Source organism: Lepus europaeus, chromosome 5 (assembly GCF_033115175.1).
Source record: "Lepus europaeus isolate LE1 chromosome 5, mLepTim1.pri, whole genome shotgun sequence".
Classification (NCBI taxonomy): Eukaryota; Metazoa; Chordata; class Mammalia; order Lagomorpha; family Leporidae; genus Lepus; species Lepus europaeus.
The window spans coordinates 35,795,271-35,817,359 of NC_084831.1; the positions used below are offsets into that span (position 1 = coordinate 35,795,271).

General features: G+C 53.4%; 1 protein-coding gene across 8 annotated transcripts in view; it reads right to left on the bottom strand.

The window, feature by feature from the left end:
- The window catches only part of ERI3 (ERI1 exoribonuclease family member 3), a 146,612-nt gene that overhangs the window by 16,642 nt on the left and 107,881 nt on the right, over positions 1-22,089 (bottom strand). For 7 of the 8 annotated variants that reach the window (XM_062191149.1, XM_062191144.1, XM_062191146.1 and 4 more), the window contains one exon: positions 11,264-11,363. The exons of the other annotated variant lie outside the window; for it this stretch is intronic. In XM_062191149.1, coding sequence (XP_062047133.1) covers positions 11,264-11,363 — 100 coding nt within the window. The remainder of the gene's footprint in view (positions 1-11,263; positions 11,364-22,089) is intronic. 8 annotated transcript variants of the gene reach the window in all.

The window sequence follows — 22,089 nt, forward strand, 5'->3', positions numbered from 1 at the left end:
CACGCAGACAGGAACTACCCACCCCCCAGCCCTAAAAACCTCAGCCCGGGGATCCCCTCTGCTTCCGGGACCAGACTTTGTCCAGAGTCTTCCTGAGCACAGATTCTCTCGACACCCAATACACACACACTCGCAGCACCTCTGCCGACCTGAGGAACTTCAGAGTTCTTGACCTTGTGCTTAGAGCATTTGGAGGCTCGCCCAGGAATAAGGCTCATCTCCTCCAATGCAGCCTCACTTCCCTCTCGCTCCCCTGGCCACCTTTGAGGAGATCCAGGTCATCAGCCCCTACATCGTACAAGTCAGGGAATTCAGTTGAGCGCAGGCCTGTGGGCTTAAAGGTGGCCTGTGTGGGCCACTCAGCACCCTGAAGACCTAGGTGTTGCCATGGAAAGTGAGGGCCAGTATCTGACTCCTTGCCTGAGCGGTGGGACGCAGCCCAGGGCTGGAAGTACCGGCAGCCTCAGCTAACAGCACTCACCTTGCCACCCAGGAAGGGAACTCCCTCCCCTAGAAGCCCCAGTACTGGCCTGGGCACGCAGGAGACCTCAGGGAAATTTTTCAGATGAATGAACAAAGGGAATGCCCTGTCTGCTTTTCCCCCTGGACACTTCCCTCAGAAACTTCTCTAGAGATTAAATTAGATAAGGAGCTAATATGTGCTCAGGGTAGACGCGTTTACTTCAGTAAAACTGAGTAGGAGCCATCGTCAACCCCACTTTCAAGGGGAAGAAAGAGGCCCAGGATGGTGGCTGGCTTACCAGGATCACTCCACCTGGAAGGGATGAGCTTTAACTGGGTGAGGCTGCTGGCTCGTGGCTCCAGCATATCGGGATGTTCCCTTTGCTGGCCTTTCCCCAACCATCTCCCTCGGCGATGCCTGAGACCCTGGCCCCCCAAAACGATACCAAAAGACACCTGGTTCATGAACCAAGTGCAGCTCTGCCAGGACAAGGGCCTCCCTGTGCACTTGTTCAAGGTTTGCAATTCTATTCAAAGTGGCCACTTTGAAAATCCATATGTCTCCAGGCTCCCCGTACATCATGGTGTCAAGTCCTGAAGCAGAGGCATCCATCAGTGGCCCCCACGCCACACTGGATCCCACTCTGGGCCTGTCCTGGCCTCCCTGTTGCTTGGGCAGCACTTCCCAGCCCCGCCCCAAAGTCCCCTTGAGCCCTGGCCCTCAGACTTCATCTGGCAGCCCTGCTCCATCCCTGCCCCACACATCTATTTTGCCCTACTGGGTCTCTGTTCTCCCTCTCTGGAGCTAGGCAGCCAGCATGGAGGCAGCCCCGATAACTTGCTAACGTGCTGCCCATGCTGTTCTTAAAAATTTATGACTGTGCAACATGAAAAATCCGGCTGAGGAGCCATCATTAGCGGTGCTGCCTCCCTCCCCCACCAGAGCTGCCCTCGTAAATTGAGATTTATGGCTGCGGCAGGCAGGGCGGGGGCGTGTGGAGGCGATGAGGATCTTGTGGGGGAGACAGGGAGAGACCAATGAGGCAGCGGTGGGGCCAGGGCTGCCCCCCTGCGGCAGCTCCAGCTTATCACAGGCTGCTGTGAGGATGCTGAGAGTAAGGCCTGGCCTGGGTGTCTGCAGGATTCTGCTTGGCACCGGGACTGCACTGAGAGGAACTGAAGCCAACTTCTGACTCCTTTAGGGTTGTAGGACCAGATCCTGAGGGACTAGGTGCAAAGCAAAGGCCTCTTAGTAGCATGGCTTGGTGATGGGGGCGGACATTAGACCTAGGGAGGAAACCCTTCCTTGTTGGGATTTCAAGTCCTGTGCAGCCCAAGCTTTTCAAACTAGAAACACCTGAGTTGGTTGGTATCCCAACCAGACACTGGGGGAGGCTGGGAGGGAGGATGATGCCCGAGGACTTCCCTCCCACCCCCTTCTGTGGTGAGAAGGGCCAGGGAGGAGGCATTACAGGCAGACACCAGAGCTGGACAGTCACACAGAGTCCCCCCATTGAGGCCAGGCTAGGGCTGAAAAGGAGGCAATATTGCTACTGCCCTCCCCTGCAAGCCCTCCCTATCACCTACCCTCCGCCTCCTCCCCTGCTCACTTAGCCCTGTCAGCCAGGCCATTATGAAATTGGGGTTTCATTTACAGACTAATTAAACATTACAGCTTGTTCACAATTACAACGCGGGGATGAGGGAGTAACTAATTACGGAAGAAATGAGCTAACATTTATCTCTGCTCCCACCCTCCCTCTCGCTCTGTCCCCCCCCAATCTGGCTTCCTCCCGCACTCTGGTCAGCACCAGTTCTTGAGGCTTATTTCCTACGATGGGGAACTGCAAGGGCCCTGATAGCCTGCACCCTGCACACAAGCTCTGATGGCTATTCCCAGCTCTCCTGGGGGTGGGGCCTAGCACCCAGGGCTCTATAGTAGTGCACTGAGAGGGCTTTTGTCCAAGAACCATGAGTGTGACTGAAGTATAGGGCCCTGGGATGGTGTGTGTGGCCATGCCATGGGGATGAGGGGGTACTCTGCTTTGTGAGTATGAGTATGAGGGGGGGGGGGGCAGTGCTGTGGGGCTCTAGGTACTTTTATCTTGTGGGACAAAGCTGGGCGGTGATTGCTGCAGATGATTATTTGCATGATGGGGGGGTAGTAAGGATGACCATGCCCTCCACCCCACCTCCAGGACAAGACAGAAAATAACTAAGTGACCCCAGGTGATGGTGAAAGCAGCCCCAAGGATTCAAACTCCTGCTGGGCAGCCCCATTCACTCCCCCTCCTCAGAAACAAGTGAGAGGCAGGGTCACCCCGCCTGTGGGGTTCAGCTACCTGGACTTGGCTTCTGGCCAGATGCCTGCTCTGGAGCCCAAGGAGCCTCCTGGGGGCCTGGGGTGCCCCCTGTGGGCAGGAGTCCTGGGGTCTGGCTGGCCTGCCACAGGGTTTAATAATAGTAACAGTGAGCATAAGCGCTCCCATCCTTCCTGCCTTTGGGCAGAAGAAGAAAGGAAAGAGGAGGGAGAGGAGGGAGAGGAGGGAGCCGGCTGAAGGGAGGCTTTGAGGCCTCAGAACTCACATCAAACGGCCGGATCTGGGCCTAATTGTCTGACCCCTGCCCCTGCCTTCAATCAGCTCTGCGGCTCCTGCCCGCCCCTTGCCTAACTAGCAGCCATGTTCTCCTCATTAGGACAAGCTCCCCTTGCACACATGTCCCCGGACATGTCCCCAGCACTCTGAGCTCCCAACCCTGCCTGGTGGGAGGGTACAGTGGGTACCCAGTTTTGGAGGGGTCCTGGGACAGCCATCCCCTCAGCTCACCATAGCTGACTGTCCTGGGCTGCATCAGGCCCTCTCCTTGAGCTACAGGGGCCGTATACCACGTGCTGTGACATATTCCTGGGCTGGCTCAGCTGCTAGGTGCATTCTGTCCTCTGTGTGTCCTTCCTGCTAAAGTCCAACTGTCTTAGACACATGCCCCTGAAGGTATGACCTGTTTGGACTGCTGTCCCCTTCGGGCTAGGTTACCTTGGGCAGGGGCCTGGCTCTGTGTTCACAGTCTGGGAACTGAAGGAACTTGTCTACCTACTGGACAAGGATGGCTCACTTCAGTGATCCAAACATAGTGATACGTCCAGAGTCGGAGGCAGGCTGCACGGCAGCAAAACCATGAGCCTGGTAGACAAGAGTCAATTCCAGGCCAAAAGAGAGCTGTATTTAAATTCTGGCTGTCTGGGGTAGATGTGGTGCAGGGGTCAGGCTGCTTCTGCCATTTGGGATGTCCACATTCCACGTCAGTGTCTAGATTAAATCCTGGCTACTTTGTATGTAGGATCCAGCTTCCTACTAATGTGCCTGAGAGGCAGCAGAAGATGGTCCAAGTACTGAGGCCCTCGCCACTCACAGGGGGAAACCTAGATGGAGCTCCTGGCTTCTGGCTTCAGCCTGGCCAAACCCCAGCTGTTGTGGCCATTTGGGGAGTAAACCAGCTGATGGGAGATATCACTCTCTCTCTCCATCGCTCTGCATTTCAAATAAATACATAAATCTTCTAATAAAAAATTCAGGTTCTCCTACTTCCCTATTATGCAGCTGGAGTGAATGACAACCTTCCTGAGCCTGTTCCCTCACACAGCGTAGAGATGGCAGTCCTCACGGGGCTAGAGGATTCAATGAGGTAACGGATACACAGCCCAGTGTAGTGTTCAGGGCACCAGGCACTTGTTGTCAAATGATGCTTGTGTGATCCAGATCTGACCAACAAATCCCCTGTCCATTGGTCACAGCCACCACTGTGCACAGCTGGCCTGGGACCTGGTCAGTAGTGTTCAAAATGGAAAGGGCTGTGAGGAAGGGTCCAGAACCTTGTAGAAGAGTAAGGGCAGTCCCAGGGGGCACAGTTAACACCAGCAACAGAAACACCTATACTGGAGCCTAAACAACGTCAGAGGGCAGTGGGTCAGATGAGGCAGGTCAGCAGGATGGCCCGTAAGGCACAATGGTCCAGAGAGCATCAGGGCCTTCAAGGAGCGCTGCTGGGAATGGCACTGGAATGAAGGTGGTGCTCCAGGGACTCATTCTCAGGGTACCAGACCTGTGCAGGATCAGTGCGGGGCTGGCCTGGCCTGGGCCCTGACATTGTCTCTCACCTTAAACCAGTCATAATGACTTGCAAATATTGATGAAAACACAAACTACAGAGATTGTGTTTTTCGGGGAGTGAAGGTGGGGAGAGGGGATAAGGAGGAAAATAAACTGAAATGAAGTCCAGTTATCTCCCATCTGTGGCTGCTCCTAATCCCCAGGCCCAAAGGAATCCAATGCAGCCCCTTATCTGCCCTGTCAATCACTCAATCACCGCCCAGCGCTTGGTGGGCACCGCACGCCCTCACATACACTCAAACACATGCTCACACATGCACACACACGCACACACTCAGTCCACTGACTCTTGCTCCAACACTCCCGCCCACCCCCCAGCCCATTACTCCTCTGAGTAAGAGCAGCCAGCACGCGGGTCCTGCCAGATGGATGCAATTTGCATAATATCAGCAGCGGAGGCTGCAAGATCACCAGGGGTCAGGGCGCTGACATCCCCGCACAGTCTATCTGCAAGTGCTAATTTGGCCGGCATTGATCTGTCTTTCTGATTTCTTTGTCATTTACGTCTGCGATGGTTTGACAGGAGATACAGAGAGAGACAAGGGGAGGCCAGCCTGGGGCCCAGGGCTCTGAAGGTATGGAAACAAAGATTGTACTTTCCAAGGAAGCACAGAACACATATCCACAGACACACACTAGAACCTTCCTCCATCCATCTGTCAACTCACCCTTCCACCTGTCCATTCTTCCATCCGTGGTTGCTACTGACAACTAGAGCCTGGTGTGTGGGAAGGGCCAATTCCTCAGATGTGCCTGGGACTCCAATGGGTCAGCTCAGGGTGGAAGGAGCACTCCTCAGGCAGGCGAGTAGAGCTGCTGCCAATGCCTGGAGAGTTGTCCCTTCTTATGGCCACCTACCCCCTGGCTCTTTACGTTCTCAGGACCACACCTGAGAGGGAGAGGGTAAGTGTTGATGAAGACACTCCTGCCATGGTCTCTGCCCCTCCCCCAAAGATATCCAGGCTGACTCTTCATCTCCTGGTGCTGAAGGTGACCAAAGCTGGTGGGAGGGGGCAAGGCACTTCTCTGGGACAGATGGAAAGAGTAACATCAAGGTTTGCAGGGGCCTCACAGCAATACTTCAGCATTCGCAGGCAATCTGAAGGCCAGACACTGGGCTCTGGCAGATTCCAAAGCTTGTTAGCGAGCCAGAAAGTCCCATATGATACCAGATCTAAATGCTATGTGCTGAATCCTCAGCCAGAGATCTGATATTCTTTCCTGCCTTGGGCCAAGGGCTGCTCACCAGGGGGTGGGGACACTGCTGGGCTAGGAGATGTCACTGGGCAAGGGGAGCAGAGACTGCACCTCTTGGAAGCAAGAGCCCTCCGCAGAGAGGTGACATGATCACTCTGGCAAGTGCTGCAGAGGGGCCTGAGCCTTCCCCCGCTCCAGGCCACAGTGGCTCTGCCTTGGCACCACCTCCTTTCCCTTGCCTATGGTAGCAGGAGCAGGGTGATCAGAAGGAACTCCCCGCTGGGCAAGAGGGGGGCTGGCATTCGCTGTGTGCTAATCCCAGGCCTGAGGTCTTCAGAGGGACCTGGGAAACTTCAAGGAGGGGAAGGCAAAGCTGTAGTGTAGACGAGCTCATTAGCCAGCACCCCCTACTCCCCCACGAGCAGGAGGGCGGGCGGCCCAGTGAGCTGGCGGCAGAGGCGGCAGAGAAAAGGCTGTCACTGTCCTTTCTTCCTTTTGGTACAAGCGTCTCCCTGAGCCGCCGATTCTCCCGCGGTGACACCTCTCACGGTCACTAATGAGATCCATGTCACAGAGCTAATGCGTTCTGACTGGACTCTTGATAGACACCCCACTCTTTCAGGGGAGACCACAGGCCAGTACTGCCCCCGGGGGGGGGCAGGCCTCCACCTAGCCACCTGCCAGCCCGGCTCTCTTGCCAAATGGTGCTGGGCAGTAAGTGCCAGAGAGCGTGCACTTGGCCTCCAGCCACGCCCCTGCCCAGCAGCTTCAGAACCATCCTCCCCTGTCTGGAGCACAGGGGCTACGCTCCAGGGCAGGACCACCCAGCCAGGCATCCGGGAGGGGTCCAGTTACCCTCCCAGCCAGCAGAAAGGAGCCGTCTATGGGGCCTCCACGTCACAATCACACGTGAGATTTTACTGATATCTCCTGTGCAGATTTCCAAAAAGAAAGACCGCAAGGAGGCCCAAGCCCTGCCTTCAGAGAGCCCAAGTGTGCAGGGCCTGGTCATCACCTCTGACAAATTGTAATTGAGCCCAAGCTTGTGCTCTGCACACTCCTAATGAGAGGGCCAGGATGCTTCCCAGAGGAGGCGGTCTCTGAAAGAGGGGAAGGATTTTCCTGGGCCAAGAGGTGGAGAGCAAACTGAAATCCCAGGAACCATCAGGGCCCAAAGGAGGGCAGAGGCCCGCAGCACAGGGTGCAATGCCTCTTTTCCTTTCTCAGGAAGCCTTCTGAAGCCTGCTGAGCCCGATGTGTTCCACTGGATGCTGAGGGAAGGGCATCTGTGTTCTTGTACACTGTCTCTGTTGGCAGCACAATGCCCTACTTCAAAAGGGTGCTTCGGCATCTAGCTCAACGCTCAGAACACAGGCTCTGCATTTGGATGGACCTGGGTTACAATTTTGGCCCTCAAATCAATGGGCTGTGTGACCTCAGGAAAGTCACTTAACTAAGTCTCAGTTTCCTCATCTCTAAAAACGGGAATGATGATGCCCGCCTTTATAAGACTGCTTTGAAAATTAAATTGCTTAATATGAAGTACCCCCAAAGAACACGCCTTGCTGGTCCTTTGCTGAAATCAAAGCAAGACCACTCACAGGCCCTGTGACAGCAGCCCTGCCTCAGAGCCCTGGGCCTAAGCCAAGGATGCTGACCGACTCCACCAGCAGCCTTAGCAATCAGCCGTTCTGATCTACTCCACACTACCTTGCTTATCAGGTTCCCAAGGCCAAACACACCAGGCCAGCAGAGATCCAGTCTCCCCTGACTAGGATGTCACACTGGTGCGCCTCTGATGGCCTCCTTGTCCAGAGCTCCACCCATCCCTAAACTCTCTCTCCCTGCGCATCCAGGGCCCAGCTCATGATCCTGCCTGCGAGCTTTGCTGGGGCAGGGCACTGTGTCTGACATCTTTACCAACACTTTCTAGCACCTGTCACAGCTTTTGACCTGTAGCAAGTGCAAGGTACACACTGCATGAGAGGTCCCCTGCTTCCATGCCCACAGCCACTGCCCTGGCTCTGCATCAACCAGCATCTCTCGCTCACTTTACTGTTCCTCCCCCTGCCAGCCTGCCTGCACCTCCTCCTCACTAGACCTTCCTGGACAAACCAGCAGACCACTCTGACCAAGTCACTCCCTGGTCCCAGACACTTTCATGGCTCCCCACTGCCCACAGACATCCCAGTTGGCCCTCTTTCCTCTAGAGCCTTATTGCCCTGCCCCACACCTGTCACCACAACCCTCCAGCAAGCCTGCCTCCATACCACCAATGCCATGTCCCAGGCCACTGTGAGAGAACCAAGCACACCCTGGAGATGGCTAAGGGGTGGGGTGTGCAGAGCTTCGGATCAGCATCTCCCAATGCCGCCTCACCGCCCCCCCCCCCCCCCCCCAATATACATACCACTCCCTACTCCAGGCTGGCAGCTCCTCACACAGTTAATTAGCACCATGTCACTGAGGACCAGCCTGAGTGGCCAGTGACAGAAGCTGACCCTTGACCCCAGGGCTGGAAAGCAGTCCACATCAAACTCTTACAGCGCGACCCTTTTAGCACGCACAGTAACTCGGGGCACCGCCAGCTGAAGCTCATTAAAGCTGTCTCTTTGGCGCGAGGGCCATTAACCTCACTGCTCAAAACCCATGCCTCCCCTCCCTGCCTCTCCCAGCCCAATTAATGCCCTGCATCCTCCTCCCTTCCAAGCACCCTCACCCACACCTCAGAGCCAGCCAGGAGCTGGCAGGGCAGCCCTCTTCATTCAGAGACTACACAGACCAAGTGCCAAGAAGCCCCAGGGCCCTGGAGAGCCCCCGAGGTTGGCAGGGCTGCAGTCGGGGCACTCCTGAGCACCCACTGGTTGCAGGCTTTGTGGAGGCCCTTCAGCCCTTCACTCGGGTGACTCAGTGGAACCCCGCATCAGCCCTGAGAGGCAGGTAGCACTGCCCTTTGTTTAAGGTCACAGAGCTGTGGGTGGGACAGCCAGAACTCCCTGTCCAAAGCCCTCACTCTACTTCACTCTGGGCTGCAGGCTGGGCCCTAGTGTCCACCAGGAGGGAGAAACATTCTTTTATGAAGACGGAAGGGATAGCTGGGGGTTCCTTATCTGGGGTCAGCGTAGATGAGCAGACAGAGGGATGCCACTGTGACTCAAGAAGCAACAAAAAGTGGGGACAGGAAACCCCTTCTCCCTCTGAACACAACTTGAATCAGACACACAGAAGCAAGGCCCCTGGCTCAAGGCCATGTGGGAGCCCTACTGGTGGTCCCCACTCCACCCCCAAAAGAAGCAATTACTGCAGCTCCTTCTCATAGGCAAGTCCGCTCTGGCATTCCCTTTCCCATTATTCTTTTATGAATTCATTTATTCTCTCATTCTTTGATCCATCCATAAGCACATCCATAAGCACTAGTTTTGAGCAGCACAAACTGCCTTGTGGATTGTGAATCAGAGCTCTGATCATGTCATTCTCTCACAACCTTCCTATGTCTCCTCTAAACCCCAGGAAAAAATCCATACCTTTTATCTGGCCATTATTCCTCCCTGTATTTTCTAGCTGCTCCCTAGTCCTGATTTTCAACTCCAGCCACTGGAACCTACTTGTAGATGTTTAAGCTTATCCTCTCAACATGCTGGGCTTTCTCACACCCCAGGCCTTTGTGCACACATTCCTCCTACCTGGGACACCCTTCTCTCATTGTTCCACCTTGGAAACTCATTCCTCCTTCAAGGATCCCAATTCAAGTATCCTATTCGCCAGGAAACTTCCTGCTGACCTCCCTGTGCATCACCATGCTGGGTTTGGTTGCATGGAAAAGCTTCTATGGGAGGGAAGACCAAGTTCTTTGGGCTTTTCAGTGCGTTATCTTTTCCTCTGAGACCCAAGAAGAGCCTTGAGATGTCCCAATAAGAAAGATACCGGGCAGGAGTCAGTGGGGGTGCAAATAGAAGCAGAAGCCACCTTGACAACTAAGAATAGAGAAAACCTCCCTTGGGGCAACCAAGGGCTTTTTTTTTTGTTTGTTTGTTTTTGACAGGCAGAGTGGACAGTGAGAGAGAGACAGAGAGAAAGGTCTTCCTTTTGCCGTTGGTTCACCCTCCAATGGCCGCTGCGGCCGGCGCATCTCGCTGATCCGAAGCCAGGAGCCAGGTGCTTCTCCTGGTCTCCCATGGGGTGCAGGGCCCAAGCACCTGGGCCATCCTCCACTGCACTCCCTGGCCACAGCAGAGAGCTGGCCTGGAAGAGGGGCAACCAGGACAGGATCGGTGCCCTGACCGGGACTAGAACCCGGTGTGCCGGCGCCGCAAGGCAGAGGATTAGCCTAGTGAGCCACGGCGCCGGCCAACCAAGGGCTTTCTATCGCAGCTCTTAGTACTGTCGCAAGCACCTGTTTCAGTGTCTGCTTCATCCTAGGATGTGAGCTTCATGAGTCTGGGACCTTCCCCCAGGATGCTCAGCAACTCCTAGGCCCCAGAGACTTTCTGTGGAATGTTGAATCCTCTGGTTGAATCCCTGCAGTTCCCCCAGCCCGACCCCCACAGTGATAGCTCTGCAAGGCACAGTCTGTGGCAATGTCACAGACCATTCAGAACACCCAACTCCTCCTCACTTTGAAGTATCCTGCTTGAAAGCATTTGCATGCACAGAAACAGATACCATTTCTGACAGGTTCACACACGGGCTGGTGCCTACTTCCATATACAGACATGTGCCTCCGGAACAATACGGACGTACTGCTAAACACACACATAAATCCTTCACACAGACAGGCACACTCATGGACACCTTATACTCTTAGACACAATCCTACAGACTTATCAGAAACTAGCAGAGCCTCCAATGGCTACTCTGGTCCCCTCCCAAGCCGGAATCCCCCTGAGGGTGTACCCCCACCTAGCACCCCAAGTGGTCCCTCCCAATTCAGGCAGCGTTCAATGGAAGCTGCTGCTCCTGCGGGGGAGTCAATACCCTGTGGACGGAGCCATCGGTCAGAAGGACCCCGACTAATTAAAAGCTGGTGAGGTTTAAATAATTCATCTCCTTAACTCCCATTGATCGTCCAGTTTAGTGGCCACAGACTAGAAACAATATTAAACAGCCTCCTCCAGCTCCACAGGGCGGTGGGGGTGGGGTGAGTAAGCTGACATGTGCCCACCCTCCTGAGGACCCTGCCCCCCAGCCATGGGTTGGGGACTCTGAACTCAAGGCCACCTATGATTCACCCAAAGCCTAGCTCCTAGCCTTCTCCAAAAAGTTGTTCTGAAAAGTCCTTTCCAATGGTCCTGTTTCCATAATCCCCTCCCCCCAGCTATGGATATAGTCTCACTGGGGCACTGAATGAGCCATGGAGCCCCTCTGTGGGCCACAGCACTGGGGCATGAGGGCAGGGGACTGGCCGAGCTGCCAGGGGGATATGCAGAGGGACTGACCAATGCCGCTGTGGGGCCGACCTATGTGTTGCAGGCTGAGGCCCTTGTTCATGTCTAGAAGTCCATTCTTGGGCCAGCAGCCCATGGCGAAGCTGTAAGCCTGGAAGACAGAAGGCAGAAGGCAACAGTAGTTAACAAAGGCCCCAATCCCTGAACCACCCTCATCCCCCTAAACCTCCCCTCCCCACCAAGGGCTTACTCGCTGGAGGCCACTTCCCTTTTCACCTCCTTCTCCCCTATCACAGTGGCCCAGCCCTAAGTGCCACTCAGCAGGGCTCCTTTCTAGAGAACTCCTGGTCTCTAAGATCTCTCTTATCAGGAGCAGCCCCTCACACCTTCACCGTGTACCCTTCCTCAGATACCCGCACCCCCCCTCCCCCCGCCAAGAGCTCCCAGCTCTTTGCTGGGCTCCCTCTCCTCAGTGTTGTTGGTCACAAAGACTGGTCTTGGGAAGAACCTTGGAGACCAGAGTATCCAAACTTTACCCAAAGGAAAAGAATCCTGAAGCAAGAGCTGGCCAATGGCCTGCCTCAGTCATGTTGCTTTAGACCCCGAGTGAAGCAGGCTATTGGGAAGGCTCTGAGTGCCATGTGGAGGCTCAACTGAGGAAGGGAGTAAGGTCACCTGGTTGACTCAACCAGCTGTGAGGGAACAGAGTGTGTGTGTGTGTGTGTGTGTGTGGTGGGGGGAGCAGACGCTCTGCTGAAGGTCAAGTGTTCACTTATGCATATTCAAAGCGGCCACCCATCGATCTGTACTTAATTGTTTTCCTGGGGTTGGGGAAGGAAGTGCTGGGGGCATCGATCTGCTCAGGCCCCCAGCACTCCTTTGCCCCCTCCATTCCCTACCCGCGCCACCTCCATCAGCGGGGACACGTGGCAGGATAGGGACAGTACCTTCCCTCACAGGCATGGCTGAGCTGACGTCACAGATGAGGAAACTGAGACCCAGAGAGAAGAGACCTCATGGGTTAGAACGCCACCAAGTGTTTGGATGGGATTTAATTCCTGCTTAGCCTGCTAACAAAGTCCTGGGTATCTACCTGGGGCCTAGTAGCCAGCTCACCCTTCGAACATTACCCACTCCCTCACTTTAGCAGTCCCTGAACACCAGGCTGCTCTCCTCCCAGTGGCAGGAAGGTGACAGCATGCAGGACCCTGGTCGGTGGGAATGAAGCTTGAACAAATTTCCAGAAGTTGGATGGTGGGTCTAGTGATGAAAGTAAAGTGACTGCCAGCCATGTTCAGACAGGCATTGCGGTGCCTGCCGTGCCCCTGCTGGGCACAGGAGGTCCCCACCCCACTACACACAGAGGACAGGGATCAGCATAGGGTCAGAAATGAAAGGCAGGAGGCTGGACACAACAGTGTGCCCAGTGGCTGGGCAGAGGACCAGTAGCACCTGTCCATCCCAGGGGCAGGAACCCACCCTCCCACCCCATGGCTAAGAGGCTAGGGTCTGTTGCACTTAATGCTCAGCACCCTCCAAAACCATTTTCTTTGACCACGGAAGGACCAGTCACAGCCCAGCTTCCCAGTAAGTCTTTTTCTACCCTTTCCCAGGCCACAGCTGTACCCACAAATCAGGGCCTGACTGTGAGGCTCAAGGACAGAGTGGGAGGATGCTGGCATAGAGCTGGGGCAGAGCCAGGGCACAGGCAGCAAGGGGAAGCAGCCAGTGGGCGGTGCACAGCTGGAGGAGCTGCTGCTGAGCATGGCTGGGGCCGAGGCTGGAGCGCAGCGGGCCAGAGAGCAGTGGCGGGCGCCTTTCAAGTACTTTAAAATCACTTACAAAGGCCGGATTAAACGATCAGAAATTCCATTTAATAGGACAAATAAAGAAATAACAATCTACTCTATCAGCCTGGAGAAGGCGAGCTGGATGGGTTTTTTTTTTCCCCTCTAAAAAGGAAAAAGGGAAGGAAGGGGGAAAAAGAAGGATAATGTGTGTTTACTCAAGCAAAGAAAAAAATATTTAAGTGATGTCGGGGAGAAGATTGCAGTAACTAGTGAAGAATAACATCGTCTACTTTGCTGTCAAATCACAGCCGAATTTCAGTAATAGATTCTCGGCTGACACTCAATTCAATTCGAAGGTGATCCTGCTTTATCCCAGCCCATCAAATATTAAACACTTGCATTAGCAGGTGCTGCCGCTTCCCGGCTTAGAGCGGCGGCGGGCGGGCGGGCGGGCGGCAGGGCTGCGGAGGCTCCTCCGCTCTGCTGGCGGCTTGGGGACAGGGCAGCTCAACGTTATCTGCACGTCATCCTGAGTCTTATCGCTGCTAAGCGGGAAGACCACTTCAGATAACATTAGATGCTTGCCCCGCGCGTCACCATGATTAGATTATCATTATAATTATGACTCCCCAAGATCTACAGGCTGGCATGTGTAGAAGAGGAATGGAAGGGGAACAGTAAAGCCCAGGAGGGCTGGGCTGGACCAGGGCAAGCCAGAGCCTCTGGCTGGAGGGCAGTGGTACCAAGCATGGCGTGGCCTGGTCCCGCCTGACGGATGCCTTTCAGGAAGGGCAGTCTAGCTTGTCAGCGCGAGGGCGAGATGAATTGGCGTCTCTGCTGCGGCCGCGGGTGTCATGCCGCACGGTTTCATATTCCCAGATAAGACGAGATAACCAATTGCTGCCGTGACATGGCCTCATCCAGCACCTCCTTGGGGGCATGGGGTGGGGGGCAGGGGAGGCACATGCACATGGGTCTGCCAAGCTCCTAATAAGAGGGATTTAATTTTTACAAATGCTGCTTCCAGCGGGGCCTTCACATCCCAGCCAAAGTCCAAAATGATATTAAAACCGGTTAATTAAAACTGCTCTCCTTCAGCCTGGGCTCTCCTCCTGTTGCCCCTGCTGAGAACTCCAGCATGGCTCTCCCAGGTACTGAAACACAGCCCTGCAGTGCTGAAGCTTCAGATGTGGTCAGCCTCATGAAACTGCCCTAGGCACAGTAGCAGGGTCCAGCATCCCAGGCTCCCCCCGACTTCTGCCATCTCAGGCACTCCTCAGACACAGCCAGCAGACACAGCCAGCCACCCAAAGAACCCAGAGACTCCAACAGCAACCTGTGTTCCTGCCAGTGTCAGGTCCACATGCGCGCACTGCTGCCCCTCTGCATCTGTCTCCACATGCCCTCAGCCCCAGCACTCGCTTCTAAAGCCCAACCCTTGGCCCCACACATCTGCACCTGGAGTGGTCCAACGACATGTATACCCACATACTCCTACCATGTATTGGCCTCTCCCTCTGGGCCCTCTGCCCATCCTGGCCCTCGTTGCTACTCGCAGACACAGAATGAGATGACATCTGTCTACAAGCCTTGCTAGAGCCGTTCATGAACCAGCTCAGGGCAAGGTGATATGGGCTAGGTGTCAGAGACTCTGGCTGAGAGGCTAAGGCTGGCACCCAGGGACTCATCAGAATAGGACAGGGAGGCTAAGCCCAGAGGGCCACCCACAGCGGGCAAGGAAGACAAGCAGGTCCATGTGGGGTTGGACGAGGCTAGGGAAGCTTCCTGGAGGGCCTGGAGGGTTTGACAGACGACAGTGGGGTATAGCGCTCTAGGCAGAGACACAGCAAGGACAAAGGAGGACGCACACTAGAGCTTGGGTGTGACTGGACAACTTGGAAAGAAAGAGTGACTGCCTCCAAACTCCATGCGCCAACAGCAACTTGGGTCTCTAGGGGTCTTATGTCCACCCTTTGATCCCTGCCTGCTTCCTCCCTCACATGTGCCAGCCTGGGGGAGTGGGGTTAGGGCCCACAAGCTTTCTGACCTTGAGCTGCATGGGGCAGGAATCTGTTCTCACAGTTCTCTCCAAGAGCTTGCACCTGAGCACCTCTCCCAACGAATGCTGCTTCCAAATTCTCTGGGAGCCACTTCTCCAGTGGCACCTCTTTCAGCTCTCAGGTCCACCTGCCCAATTGTGCACATGCAGCAGCTAAACCCTGGGGAGACTTGGACAGAGGGTGGGACAGGCAGGAGGATGAGCGAGGAGTCCTGAATCCCATCCAGGGCAGGTACCGATGCTGAGCCACATGGATGGGTGGAGTTAGGGGAAAAGACGCTGAGTCTACCAACCCGGCCCAGCCCAGCCCTGTGCCAGGCAAGCACGCACACTTCCCTTCCCCTGGGCTGCTGTAATTTCCATGCGCGGGGAAGCAGGTGCCGAGCTGCTCCCGGCTGGCTCTCCCCTCTTGTGGCTCTGCCCGCCTTGGCTGCTGCCCCATTAGCTTAGTGGCCAGCCATCTGCGACGGGCCTGCCGCACAGCCCTGCTGTAGGCGCGGCGGGTGGCCCCCTGTGTAACAGGGAGCTTTGCCATTAGCGCCTTTAATATTCTGACACCTCAGCACAGCCTGCTATTACATGCAAACGCTGATCGCCCTGTGAAATTACATTGCTGGGCCCGCGAAATGGAATCGTGTATAATCAGCCTCCTCCATGCACTGTCAGTCCCATCACAAACACGGCGCCCGGCGGCTTACGGGGGCTTAGCAGCTGCGACAAGTGTATTGGGTTTAATAGATGAAGTAGCCCTCGTCGGCAGCAGCATCAGATCCTTCAAAGAGGAAAGAAGAGGCATCAACAGCTGCTGTGGTGTCTCTGCCCACCCGTGTACTACCTAGCAGGGAACTGAGCATGGGGTGACACAGAATGGGCATGGCAGTGGTTGAGCCAAAGGGTTAGAACCCAGCTCAGACTGCAGACAGAAGTACAGACTGCTCTGTAACTTCCAGAAAACCCAGAGCTTCAGAACTAGCACCAGCACATTCAGCCTGTGTGGCCTCCCCATGAGGTGGGGAGGATCAGACCTTTAATTATATCTCTGGATGACTTTGTCACCCTCCGTGGGCCTAGGACTGATGGGCCATTTCCCAGGACTAGGAACCATACCAAACACCTGCCATTTTCATAACACCCAACAGAGGTGACTCTGTAGAGGTAATATTCTTAAGAATGGGGGAGAAAGTCTGACAGACATAAATACTGCTCAACTTTTTATCCAGCTAACACTTCTGTAGCTAGGGAATCAAGTGCCTAGGCCACAGTTCATACTGGAATGGCATATGCCATGCATACCTAGAGCACACCCAGTAGTCCAGGTCTCCTAAAGGCAGCATGCTCAGCGCCCAGGGGTCATACAAATCGGGATTTGATTCCTAGTTCTGCCGGGTAGTAGCACTATAATTTTGAAAGAATTATTAAACCTCTTTGTGCCTCAGTTTCTTGTACTACAAAATGGGATAGCAGTACTTTCCCCAGGTGTATCTGAGGTCACTCAGGAACACTCACCAGATATTCCCAGTGCTACCACTTAACACACATTTTGACTTTCAGTGTACTCTCCCCTCTCCAGGTTCAACCCAACACCAGCAGTAGCAGACTGTATTTTCCAGTGATGGCTGTAACACTGTCTCCCATCGCACAAGCTCTTCTCACACAGTGATTCTGACATACCTGTAATCAACAGAGGGAGTCGATGCCCCTCCTCTGCCCAGGAATCAGTGTGGGCTTCGTGACTATTTCAACTGATAGTGTACTGCAGAAGTAATGAGACTATTAAGAAATGCTCAGAGGGCCGGTGCTGTGGCGCAGCAAGTTAACGCCGTGGTGTGAAGTGCTGGCATCCCATATGGGTGCCGGTTCGAGACCCGATGCTCCACTTCCAATCCAGCTATCTGCTATGGCCTGGGAAAGCAGTAGAAGATGGCCCAAGTCCTCAGGTTGCTGTACCCACATGGGAGACCTGGAAGAAGCTCCTGGCTCCTGGCTCCAGATCGGCGCAGCTCTGGCCGTTGTGGCCAATCAGGGAGTGAACCATCGGACCTCTCTCTCTCTGCCTTTCCTCTGTGTAATTCTGACTTTCAAATAAATAAATAAATTTTTTTTTTTTTTTTTTTTTAAAGAAAGAAATGCTCAGGTACCTTCCACCTCAATCTCTCTTAGTAATTGCCCTGGAACCTTAAGCTGTCCTGTGGCAGTCATGCTGTGAGGAAGTCGAAACCCATGAAGAGACAATACAGAGAAGCCAGGAGCCAAGGTAAAGAGAGACAGGGCTGCCATTGTGGTGCAGTGGTTTAAGCTGCTGTTTGCAAGGCTGGCATCCCATATCAGAGTGCCTGTTCAAGTCCCAGCTGCACTGTTTCTGATCCAGCTCACTGCTCATGCACCTGGGAAAGCAGAAGATAGCCTTAAGTGCCTCCTCAGGCCCTGGGTCCATCTAGCATCCCCTTTCTATAGTTTCTAACCTCCCTCTCTCTGCTGGCTCCTGCCTGCTAGCATTCAAACACAGGCCTGAATCTTTATTATCTTTACATAACTTCTTTTTATATATTTTTTAAAAATTTATTTGACAGGTAGAGATAAAGATAGTGAGAGAGACAGAGAGAAAGGTCTTCCTTCCGTTGGTTCATCCCCCAAATGGCCACCACAGCTGGCACTGCGCCGATCCGAAGCCAGGAGCCAGGTGCTTCTCCTGGTCTCCCATGGGGTGCAGGGCCCAAGCACTTGGGCCATCCTCCACTGCACTCCTGGGCCACAGCAGAGAGCTGGACTGGAAGAGGAGCAACCGGGACTAGTACCCGGCGCCCATATGGGATGCCGGCGCCGCAGGCGGAGGATTAACCAAGTGAGCCATGGTGCCGGCCCTACATAACTTCTCTGTGCCTTAATTTCCTCTTGTAAAGTGAGGGTAATAATGGTTCCTGTCCTCTATGGCTGATGTGAGGATTAAATGAGTTACTGTATGTAAAGTGCTTAAAACTGTGCCTTGCTCTTTGAAAGTTATATAAATATTAGATTATTATTTTTAACACCCCCCCCATTCACCTGTCTTCATCCACTTATTCCTTGTTTTCCTGTTAACAACCAAATTTCTCAAAATTATCTCCATTTACCTGCCCATCATTACTTAATTCCTTGAGGTCTATTGTCCATCCTTACCATGGAGCTTAGCCCCTGTCAAGGTCAACGATCCTCACCATGCTGCTCCCCACGCCCCCATATGTCTGGGCAGCCCCGTGTTCTTCCCTGCTCTCACCACTCTGCAGCCTACTTCATCTCTGAACCCCCCACCTTTGGTTTTCCTGATATTCCACTCTTTCAGTTGACCTACTTGTCTCCTGTGTCCCTCACAATCTCCGCTGTAGTTTCTGCATTTGCTCATCTTATTCATGCACTCATATGCTCTACACACACTCCTCCCTTTTTTCTCTATGTGCTAACATTCTCCTTGGGTAATCTCAACTCCCTTGTCTTCAACCTTATACATACATATTATAAAATAAGATGTAATAATTATATATCACACACACACATACACGTTCTGGAGCAGGTGTTCAGCCTAGTGGTTAAGGCTCCTGGGTCCCACATCAGAGTACCTGGGTTGATTCCTGGCTCTAGCTCCCGACTCCTGCTTCCTGCTAATGCAGATCTTGGGAGAGAGCAGGTGATGACTCTAATAATTGGGTCCCTGCCATGCAGGAGACCTAGATTGCGTCCCCAGCTCCCAGATTCAGGCTTAGCCAAGCCTCAGGCATTTGGGGCACGAACAGGCAAATGAGAGTGCTCTCTCTCATATGAATAAATGAAATTAAATAATACAGTTTTATATAAATATTTCAAATATATATTTAATATATACAAATTTAACAAAATTTAACATACTTAAATATATTCAATGTATATATAAATGTATTTTCTATTGTCTACTTTGGATTTCTTCACAGACACTTGATTCTCAGCATGTTTAAAACCCACTTCAACATCTCTTTAAACTGCTTTTTCTCCTGGATCCCCAAATCCCAGTGAAAGCCATTACCATCCACCCGGTTTACCAAGCCAGAAATATGGGAGTCAGTCTTGACTCCCTCCTCTTCCTTCCTGCTCAAGTCCTGAGAATGTTGGCTCATGCTTCCAAGACTTAATTCAAACAATTCTAGGAAGCAATTCCTAGAATGCCTTCTGCTTTCTCCCATTCTGTGTCCTAATTCGAATATATTCTCCTTTCAATACACAACTCAAAAGTACCTTTCTTTACAGTCTTTCCTGACCCATCTTTCCTTTAAGTCCTCTGAATAGCACCTGCAACATCTGATCTGTTCACAAACTTGTGGTCCCTCGAAGGGAAGGGTTGCATCTGCTATCCGAATGGTCTTCACTGAGGGAAGGTTGCAGCAGAAAAAGACATCTCTTTGGGTTCACTTCTGCCAAGCACGAAGACCCAGTTTCCATTGCTGCTACTCGGCCAGTCCTACTCCAGCCTCCTCCAGGAACCACTGCTGTTCTTGCCCAGCACAACAGCACTCTTCCCATGGCCATTCTTGCTCAGCTGCCAGTGTTTAGAAAGGAGACTGTTCTGCTTCCTTTCTCCTTTTCTGAACTCTTCAGCCAATGGGTAGCGCCTTACCTGATTCTAGCACAGAGATGGCAGCAAAATGATGGACACTTGCATCAGGTGACACAAGCCCATCTTCCCTAACCCCAGCTGGTAGTTCTGTTGTGTGCAGTGTTCTCTGGCTACCAACATACTTCAGGGGACCCCGAGCCGCTGCTGCCTCTGTCCATCAAAAGACCTTGAGTGGGATAATTATCCTGTGTACTTAACCACACTGCTCACTGCCTACAACAGGACTGCTGCCTCTAGTGTGCCGGGACCACAGCAAAGGGAGGGGGCCACAGCTCTGGGTTCCACCATATATAGAACAGGGGGACCCCAGGAGTGGAGGACAGATGCCAGTTCGGTTGATCCCCTTAGGGTCCTCAGTATTTTTGGGTGGAGTTATCTCCTTCATGTTCCCGGATCCCTTGGCTTCACTGCTGAGTCAGAGGGGGCTTGGGGACACTGAGGTTTCTGGGATTAGAGCAAGATACGCAGCCCAGGAACCAGGCTGCCTTAGTGCCTGCAGAGGAGGTGAGCTCCACGTGCATCGTCACAGAGTCTAAGGCAGCACGTCAGTCTGAGCCAGATGCCCAGGGTGAAAGCTACATTTGGAGTTTTCTTTGTTTTCATTACAATTTCCTCTCCCACTGCTTCTTTTTAGTCAGCCCTTGCCTCCCCGGGGTGCTGAGGATTGAATGAAACACCACCCCCGGCTCCAATAAGTGTATTTCAATTACATCTGTCACTGCATAACGATATAATGATATATCATGTGATATTAAATCCATGGTAATCATATCAGGGATTTTTTTTAATCGTGCACTAATCGCATTATTACATCTCTATAATTAACAACAGGAGGTATGGAAATTCAGTTAAGGCAGTAGGCTCAGGGTATTCCCTCCACCCCACACCCATTCTAGCTCCCCTAGATTAGGACCCGATTAGGAGTTGGAGTCTTTAGAGCACCAGCAAGCTGGGCCAGAGCTCCCACCTCTCCATGTCCAGCCATGGGCAGAGCTTCCAGGCAGGCAGGGACAGTCCAGACTGAGACCAGGGTATTGGTCTCCCTAGTGGCTGCTCAGGAATGAGCCTGGGGCAGAGCCCACACAGAGAGATCCAACAACAAGGCTCACCTGAGCCTCCTGTACTCCTACACTCCTTGTGACTGCAGCACTAGATTATCCACATGGGGAGGGATGTTATCATTTCTTCAAACCAGCAAGGCTCTGCCAAGCGTCTGCAAGGCCTACAGCAAGTTCCCAGCTTGCGGCCTCCTGTAGCTCCATCTGCAGCTACTACACGCTCTCCCTCTATCTGACTCAGCCCTCAGCCAGCTCTTACATCATCAGGGCCAGCAGCTGTGGTGCCTCTGCTGGCTGGTCCTATCATCCTTGACCGCGCTGAACAAACCCAACCCCTCCTCCCCAATTCTCTCCCAAAGGTCTGGCCCTTCATATTACACTGTAAATGGTTTTTTTTGATAATCACTAAGGTTGCTTCCCTGTTCCCCCCAAAACAGCCTAGGTTCTTCTGTCCTCCCCCTTGCCCAGGCCTAGATAAGGACAGGAGGGGCTAGAGACTGCAGCTTGAACTATGTCAGATGACCCTGTCTCTCCTACCCCCTTCCCAATACTGAGCTGTCAGGGCTAATCCCCTCAGGGGTGTCAGAACCAGTCTGCAAAGCAGAATTCTATGTTTCAAGTCCAGAGCTTTGAACCTGGCATGTAACTAGTCCTCAGTGAGGGGCAGGCATTTTGCTAAGTTTGACTCTCAGAAGTTGGACAGGCCTGAAGATAAAAGACAAAAATCATGTCCTTTTTCCTAATAAAAAGGAGACACTAATAGCAGTCAGCACTTAGGCAAAGCACTTTAAGTTTCTAAAGTGCTTTCCAAATTAAAATATAATCCTTTATTGAGCATGCAACACCATCACCACCAGCTGCCCACCCCTCACACAGGAAGGCGTGTTTACAGAGCACACCCACCTTCACTGATTCCTCCCTGGGAAAAAGGAGAAGGGTGTTTAGAACATTCATTCCAGATCCCCCTCCCTCTTGAGTGGATTACTCCTACATTACACACGCTTTTTTTGAGCAACTAGGTGCTGGGGATACACAGCTCAAGCAGACCAGGCCACTGGCCTCAAGCAGCTCCCAGGCTAGAAGGACCCAGATCCTCCCAGAATCCTGAAGGACAAATCCTGGCTACAATTGAGGGCAAGCACCACGAAGGCCCAAGATGGCCTTTGGTGGGACACACTAGGCTGGGAGTGCAGTTCAGCAGTCTGAGGGCTTAGACAAGAAAGTCCTGGCCGGCGCCGTGGCTTAACAGGCTAATCCTCCACCTTGCGGTGCCGGCACACCGGGTTCTAGTCCCGGTTGGGGCGCCGGATTCTATCCCAGTTGCCCCTCTTCCAGGCCAGCTCTCTGCT